This window comes from Chrysochloris asiatica, unplaced genomic scaffold, assembly GCF_000296735.1.
Source record: "Chrysochloris asiatica unplaced genomic scaffold, ChrAsi1.0 scaffold00047, whole genome shotgun sequence".
NCBI classification, from domain to species: domain Eukaryota; kingdom Metazoa; phylum Chordata; class Mammalia; order Afrosoricida; family Chrysochloridae; genus Chrysochloris; species Chrysochloris asiatica.
This window is the reverse complement of record NW_006408565.1, coordinates 15,004,245-15,012,010: the sequence shown is the minus strand read 5'-3', so window position 1 is coordinate 15,012,010 and position 7,766 is coordinate 15,004,245. Positions and strand designations below refer to the sequence as shown.

Below are 7,766 nucleotides of genomic sequence, written 5' to 3'. Positions count from 1 at the left end.
TCCTGGTCCAACAAGGGCAGTTGGCTTCTGCAGCTGAAGTGACTTTGGGAATACTCAAGCCCAGCCATAGGGCTCCCTGGTCCCTAGAGGTCTGGGTAATGAGATAAATTGGGAAACCATCATTAGCCTTAACATGGACGTGCCTGTGTCTTCGGTAGGAACATGGGCCCAGGGGAGGGAGGAAACCCAGTCAGATGCACAAGGGCCCTATCTTGTGGTCTCAAGTCCCAGCTCTGAATGGTGTGGTCCAACAAAGTGGTGGTTCAGGCATGCGGGGACCAGCAAGGAGCTAGTCTTGCAAAAGTTGTACAGAACTTGCCGGGAGAAGCCCAGTCTTTGAGTCATCTCCTTCAGTGACGCCAGCCTGGGGAGAAAGGGATGAAAACCAACACTGTAAGCACGTGGTGGAGTAAATGATTCCCATTTTACAGATGAGGAAGTCCAGGCTCAATGAAGTGAAACCACTTGATCTAGGAATCCTAACTCTAAAGTCTGAGCTCTTGCTGTGATATCCACTACCACAACAGTGTCAGCTAAAATGCTGGGTGATGGACACTTGGTCTCTAGGTCACCATGAGTGGGGGGTCAACTCCATCACATATCATAAAAACAGCCGAGCATAAAAACAGCCGAGCCAGTGTGTGGATCCAGATTTATGTCTGGTGCCTGACTTTGATGGATGGAGGAGGATTTGTCAGAGAAACCCAGTTCCAGCCCCTGCCTTCTCCCGGCTCCTAACATAACCAGTGCCATCCCTGAGGAATGCCCAGGAGAACAAAGAACAGAGGGGGCTTCCTTCTCACATACTTGACTCTGACCTATGCCCATCTACACCAGGTTCCACAACTGTAGCTGCTGGTGAGTCAGTTCCGACCCTGTGCACAGCAGAACAAAACACCGCCCAGTCCTGAGCCATCTTCCTAACTGTCATGCTTGAGCACACTGCTGCTGCCAATCCACCTTGTTGGGGGTTCTTCCTCTTCTTTGCTGACCCTCCACTTTGCCAAGCATGTTGTCCTTCGTTCCTTAACTGTAGTTGTTAAGTGCTTTCAAGTCAATTCCAACTCATAGCGACCCTGCATAAAGCGGCTGGTGGGTCTGAACTGCCAACTTTTCAGGTAGCAGCAGTTCAGTGCTTATCCTACAGTGCCATTCCAAGACCTCAACTAAACATACGTTCAAAACTCTGATTCAGCAGGGAGAAGCCAGATTAAAGATGGCTTTGCTTTATCCATGTCACATCCTTCTCTAGCTAGAAGCTGGAAGTTTCAGCAGATTCCAGGAGGCTCCTATATCTGGGGCCAGTTAGGTAAACCACAGACCCTGATTATGCTCTTCTGCAGAGAAGCAATTCCTTCTGTGAGTGACCAGCCTGGCGGGCACAGCTTTATTCATCCTCCTTGGGGAGGGGCCAGGCCTGGGACTTATCACCTCAGCTTCTACTGGTCCTTGGCTGGAGCAGGGAGGAGTGGCACTGGGCCATATGTGCCCCAGTCACCTGCTCTTAACTAAATGTGCTCAGAAGGCACTCTGCTACCTCCCCTCCAATCATAGTCCTGAAGTGCCTACCGGCATGTTCCTCCTGGACAGCGGCTGCTGGGCTGACGGGCTGTCTTCCAGGTTCCGGCCCCCGCGCCGATAGGAGCGAGTGCTCTCAGAGCTGGAAGGCAGGGAAAGGCCAACATGATCCCCAAGTCCAGAGAGCACCTCAGAGTGGGAGAATAGGGCTCAGGTACAGAAAAAGGCTGGGAGCTTAGGCTGGGTGGGCAGAGTCTCTGAGGCCCCCAGACTGTCCATCACAGGTCTAAGAGGCCTGGAACTGACCTCAAGAGAGCTCTGGGGATATCCCAAGTCTACTCTCCAAAACCTTAAGGGTGTGCAAAGAAAGGAGAGGACTGGATCCCAAGCTGGAGTTAGGGGACAGACTAAGCCACACAAAAAGGCTGAGTCTTTTCTACTGCACTTCAGCAATCTGGGTCCCAGGCTCCTCCCAGCATTCTGGGCCTGCTTGGGAGCAGGTGAGTGTGTGTGGTGGAGGGGAAGGGGCCCAGCATCTCGATTATCAGTCCTGGGCCTCAGAGCTGTAAGGGATTCCCAGTGTTTAGTTTAGGCAGGTACCCACTGGGTGGGGGAAATGGATGTTCACAGGGGTTAGCAGACTTGCCCAGGTTGCTCATCTAGGCCCTCACTAACCTGAACCTGACAGGGGGATACAGCTCCGCAGAAGTGGTGCCTGATGGCAGGCTGGGTCGAACGGTGCCTAGGGGCTCCCGGAGACTCTCATCAGAGCCAGGCAAGGCTTGGCTGGAACCCCCAGACTCCCCAGGGCTCGTGAGGCTGGAGGAGGAGGAAGCTGAGCTGCCCATGCTCTCAGGAGCCCCAAGGTGCTCCGAACTCAGACTGGGGACTTCAGAACAATCTGGAATCAGAAACGATATGGCCCGTCATTAGTATTCACTGCGTTTCTGGCCTTCCTATGCCCCGATCCTCTAGCATTCTCCCTGTCACACTTGTCTCCTGGGTCATCACTTCCTGATAGCCATGGCTACACTGACTCACTTTTTGGGTTCTGCTGCCCATCCATCAGGTTGAGTGCAGATGCTACTTCCACCAGGAAGCACTGCTAACCTCACCATCCCCATCTCAATAGGACATGCTCCCTCCCTCCCTGAGCTCCCAGAACAGGCCTGTTCATTCATACCACAAACAGCTCTAGAGAACAGCCAGGCCTGTTGCTAGGTGCTGGAGAAATAGTAATGACCAAAACACTTGAAGCCCCTGTTGTTTTGGGATTTACCTTCTATAGCCTTGTACTACAGTGTGTCTTGTATTACATATGTGAATTCTATATGTGCCTTGTTTTACAATGAACTGTATTCCAGTTTTTATCTCCCCATCAGACTGTCTCTCTAACTTTGAAGGACGTGGGACACACTGGATGTTCAGTAAATGCTTCTCTTTCTCTCCCCTAGTACAAGGGGAATGAAGTACTGAGGTTGGGGAATGTGGAAGAAGGAGGCCTGGTTGAACCTCAAGTCGAGATTTGTTAGTTGTACCACCTTGGTCATGTGACCTAACATCTGTTTAATTCCCTGTATGGGAGGGATAACCCATACCTGACAGGTGACTCTGAGGATGACATGCATACTCACTCAGCTCAGTAACCCAGCACACAGTAGGCCCTCAATGAATGAGCTCATGAACATTTTCTGGGCCCAACTGTACCTCCACTGGAATGTCCCACATGCCCTTGGATCATGGTCCGAGAAGGGTTTTTGACTGGCAAGGGTGGGGGGAAATCCTCATTCTGGCTCCGCGGGGTGGTTGATCCCAGGCTGGTGACAGTCTCATAGGTCTTGTTGCTGATGTCCAGCCTCCCACTGGCCCAGCGTGCCTGGGCTGGAGGCTTCAGAGGGCAGTGCTGTAGGGACAAAAACATGAGGGAGGAAAGCCCAGTTCCTCCAGCTCAGCCCCTTCTCTCCCACAGCAGGCCCAATCTGGCTCTTTCCTTCTGCCGTCCCTGGGGTCCAGCCAGCTCAGGGGTCCATGGGACAGGGGCTAGGACCCACCTTCTCCTCCTCATCCTCCTCACTGTCAGAACCAGGTTCCACAGAAGCTCCCCAAGAGTAGTGCACATGAAGAGGGAAAGTGAGGGTCCCAGCCTGGGCCTGCTCCAGCTGCCACAAACAAAGCCTTGGCAGTTCAGAAGGTCAGGGCTCAGCGGGGAGAAAGAGGCAGGGGCCCACCCCCTCCCGTAGGCCTCACCAGCTCCTCACACTCCTTGTGCTGCTTCTTCCTGGCCATGTCCAGAGCTGTCTCTCCTGCCTCATTCACTGTGAGGGAGACAGGGGTCAAGGTCAAAGAGGCATTATACCTTAGAGGAATCAGATTGCCTGATTGCTGATGTCCTGGCCCTGCCACTTCCTGACTATGTGGCTGTGGACAAGTTACTTCATATCTTTGGGTCTTAATCTTCTAACCTACCAGATGAGTATACTTGTAACACTTTGATGAGGTTGCTGAGAGGATTAAATGATTCGTATATGTAAAGTTCTTGGCACATTACCTGGCACATGTTAAGCAGTAAATGCTAGTGATTACAACCACTAGTATTCAGATTCAGCTAATATTTGTCTAGGTACTTTCAAAAGGACTAATTAACTTCATCCTCTTAGCAGCCCTACTAAGTGGATGGTATTATTCCCATTTCACAGACAAGGGTGCTAAAGTTCAAGAAAGAAATTGATACATCTTCAAGGTCATAGAGCTGGTCAGAGGTACGCCTGGATTAGACTTCAAGTCTGTCTGCAAGGTACATTACCAGTGCTCTTTGGGGGCAGGGGCGGGGGTGGAGGAAGGCAGGCAATCCCACACAAGGGTGGTCAGGAGCAGCCGTCTAAGGGAGGAAGTCCAAGTCCTACCTGTGCCAATCAAAGCTCTTCCTTTCAGCAGCAGCTTGAGGCAGTCGGGCTGGTTGTAGAAGGCCGCATAATGCAAAGCAGTGTTCCCATCTGGGGCCTTGGCATCCAGGTGACCACTGAGGAGGTGGTCAGGGAGGCAGACAGGTCAGGGGATGAAGGAGGGCAGGAGGGAAGAAGTGGGGGTGATGGATGGAGAAGCAGGGATTCTCACCCATTCTGGATGATGAAGTCCAGCAGGGGCAGGGAGGCCTGGTTGGCGACTCTGACAGCCAAGTGCAGGGCCAGTTCTCCAGGTGCCTGGATGCAGGGTCACACCTGAGTCTCCCCAGCTCACCTGTCCCCAAGCCAGTACTGGTTCCTGCTGCCCCCTGACACTCCCAGATACCAAGCTGCCAGACCCCTCAGAATTGAAATGAAACAGATAGGACCTCATCTTTGGGAGGAGGGTACTTCAGTGCTTCCTCTTCCTCTTATTCCCAAGAGAAGGTGTTTCCCAAATTTTGATTTTTGGTCCTGGGCTCCTCTCTCTGCTCACTCATCTAACCTCAGCTATGCTTTCAGCTGTCACGTATATGTTCTTGTTGTTGTTAAGTGCCGTGGTGTCAGAATCATGACCCTGTATAGGGCTTCCGAGGCTTGAAATCTTTTGAGGGAACAGAAAGTCTCATCTTTCTCCTGTGGAGTGACTGGTGGGCTCAAAGCACTGACTTTGTTAAATTGTTGTTGTTAAGTGCCGTAGAGTCGGTTCTGACCCGTAGCAACCTTGTATAGGGTTTCCAAGGAGTGACTGGTGAGCTTGAACCACCAACTTTGCAGTTCAAACGGCTTTGGAGTCTGGCGCATTAACCCACAGTGCCACACCAGGACTCCACACTAGGACTTTGTTAAATAGGCGACTCCAAATCCTGACGTCATCAAAGTGCTACACCCTGGACAGTCCCCACCAAGATATATGGCAAGACCAGAATGTTCCAAACAGAGAGCTAAACCCCTTCATGAGTTTTGCTGGTGCCTATTATATGCTAAGGGCTATTTTCATGTCTAGTCAGGAAGGTTCCTGGTGGTGAACATGGTTTATACTCAACTACTAACCTAGGATCAGCACTGGACTGCAAGGTCGACAGTTCAAACTCACCAGCTGCTCCTCGGAAACCCTATGCAGGGTCGCTATGAGTCGGAACCGACTCGACAGCACTTAACAACAACATTAACCTAAAGAAGTCCTGGTGTGGCGCTGTGGGATAAATGCAGGACCACAAGGTCAGTTTGAACCACAAGGTTGGCAGTTCAAACTCACCAGTCACTCCTCAAAAACCCTATATTGGATCGCTACGAGTAAGAACCAACTTGACAGCAGTAAACAACAATAACAAACCTAAAGGTTGGAGGCATAAACCCACTTAGCAGTGCTGCGGGAATCTTCCATAAAAATTACAGCTAAGAAAACCCTATGGAGCGCTTCTACATGGGGTCACCATGAAGTGGAATCAATATGACGGCCAAGGGTTTTGGCTTAATCAGTCACCGATTTCTGTCATTTCCTTCCTTCACATGTCTCTGGTATCCTTTCCTTCCTGTCCCTCAGCAGGCTGGGTCCACACTACGTCCCTGAAGTTTCAATTACTGGAATAGTCAATGCAATGGCCTTCCCTGCTCTAATCTGACTAACCCTCATCCAGTTCCATGACTATCCAAGTAAACCCAGAAACTAACATGTATTGAACATCTGTTATGCACCAGGCCTTCTGCACACGTGACTTGACTTCATTCTCACTTCAGTCCCGAGGGTGCTGTTATTAACCCATTTTTACAGATTAGGAAACGGAGACTCAGAATAAGTTAAGTAACCTATACTTGATGGCACATCTAGAAGAGACAGGACTGACCAAATTCAGGCTCTTTGCCATTTATCCCTCTGATACATGGGTTTTGAGTGGCTATCAGAGGTGGGGCAGAGGGGAGTTACAGCTGTCCTGGAGGACTGGGGAGTGTGTGAGTGTAGGTGGTCCTTGGAGGGGGTTCCTACCTGTCCCTCCAGCCCAGGAAGTGGCTGCCCAAAGTCTTGGCCATTAGCAAAGGCTTCCAGTACTGAAATGAGGTCCCGGTTGTAAATGGCTGTCCGGAGTCTCTGAGGTTCAAGGGTGGACCGGCGAGCAAACCTGTGTTCCACATACTTGGCTACAATGTAATCCCTGCGGTGGCTCCTGCCAAAAACAACCACAGATCTCAAAGGAAGGACTGTCTGCCCCCACCAGGTCCCTGGGGCCAATCCCAGAGGACACAGGTTCCTCTTCCCCTGGGGACTCCTAGATCTGAGCCTCCCATCCCTTTACACCTCTTGCCTAAGATACCCGAAACTTGCCCTCTAGCAGAAGCCCCCAGCCAGGATGCCCCTCCAGGTGAGAATCCCCTTACATGTCACTTTCAGTTGATGGTTTAGGGCCACCATGTGAGGGGAGCTGGGCTTCCATGACCTCATTGAAGAGCGCATTGCCGATGTTCAAGGCCAGCTGGGGTGGCGGGAAAGTGGTTAGGTCAAACTGGGTAGTCAGGCCAGGTTCCTCTGGTGGGGCAAGTCTCCAGAAGTCCCAACCCTTCACTGCCCTTCCTGTCCAAGCCCCATCCTTGGCCATCTCCTTTCTGGATCATCCAGATGCTGCCTCCACCTCATTCCTGACCCTACAAGGTCTAGCAGAGCCAAAGCTGCCCCTACCCCCACATATCCTTGTTCAGCATCTCACCAACAACTCAGAGGGCCCCAGCAGGTCCAAGGTGAGGGAGTGCATGCGTGAGAAGCGCACACCCAGCTCGCGGTGGACGCCAGAGCACTGGATGCAGGTGAGCACACCCAGGTTGGTGCTGAGCCATGTGGGGTCTGCAAGGTAGAGGAGCTCGTCCTGGGGGTGCGACTCTTCCCCTCCCCTAACCCACCATACACCCTGACCCCAGTGACGGACCTGGAGCCCCGCAGTCACAGCACTGGCTGTTCCCAGGCCTGCTCTTCACCTCGGCGATTAGCAGCTTTGTGAGGTCTCCGGGCTCCCTGTCCAGCCCTGCACCTCCTCCAGGCCCTGGGCCGCTGCCTGGCTCCCCGAGGAAGGCACTGCTCAAGGCTTCATCCTTGCTGTTCTGCAGTACTGACACCCACCTGTGGGGAGTGTACACAGTGAGGTAGGGCTGAAGCTGAGGGATAAATACGAATCGGGCTGCGAACCTTAAGGTCAGCGGTTCGAAACTACCAGCTGCTCCGCGGGAGAAAGATGAGGCTTTCTACTCCAGTAAAGATTTACACCCTCGGAAACCCTATACAGGGTCGCTATGGGTCAGAACCGACTCGATGGCACA

At 52.2% G+C, this 7,766-nt stretch overlaps 1 protein-coding gene across 4 annotated transcripts in view; it reads right to left on the bottom strand.

Annotated features, from left to right (window-relative positions):
• Positions 1-205: 205 nt before the first annotated feature.
• ASAP3 (ArfGAP with SH3 domain, ankyrin repeat and PH domain 3) overlaps positions 206-7,766 on the bottom strand; it is a 64,986-nt gene continuing 57,425 nt past the window's right edge. For 2 of the 4 annotated variants that reach the window (XM_006862313.1, XM_006862315.1), the window contains 12 exons: positions 7,379-7,569; positions 7,163-7,296; positions 6,837-6,931; positions 6,448-6,625; positions 4,633-4,718; positions 4,422-4,537; positions 3,766-3,833; positions 3,570-3,677; positions 3,226-3,421; positions 2,194-2,419; positions 1,570-1,660; positions 206-364 (listed from right to left, as the gene is read on the bottom strand). In XM_006862313.1, the coding sequence (XP_006862375.1) occupies positions 290-364; positions 1,570-1,660; positions 2,194-2,419; positions 3,226-3,421; positions 3,570-3,677; positions 3,766-3,833; positions 4,422-4,537; positions 4,633-4,718; positions 6,448-6,625; positions 6,837-6,931; positions 7,163-7,296; positions 7,379-7,569 (1,564 nt within the window). In that variant the 3' untranslated portion in view covers positions 206-289. The remainder of the gene's footprint in view (positions 365-1,569; positions 1,661-2,193; positions 2,420-3,225; positions 3,422-3,569; positions 3,678-3,765; positions 3,834-4,421; positions 4,538-4,632; positions 4,719-6,447; positions 6,626-6,836; positions 6,932-7,162; positions 7,297-7,378; positions 7,570-7,766) is intronic. The other 2 variants (XM_006862314.1, XM_006862316.1) reach the window with 1 other exon arrangement.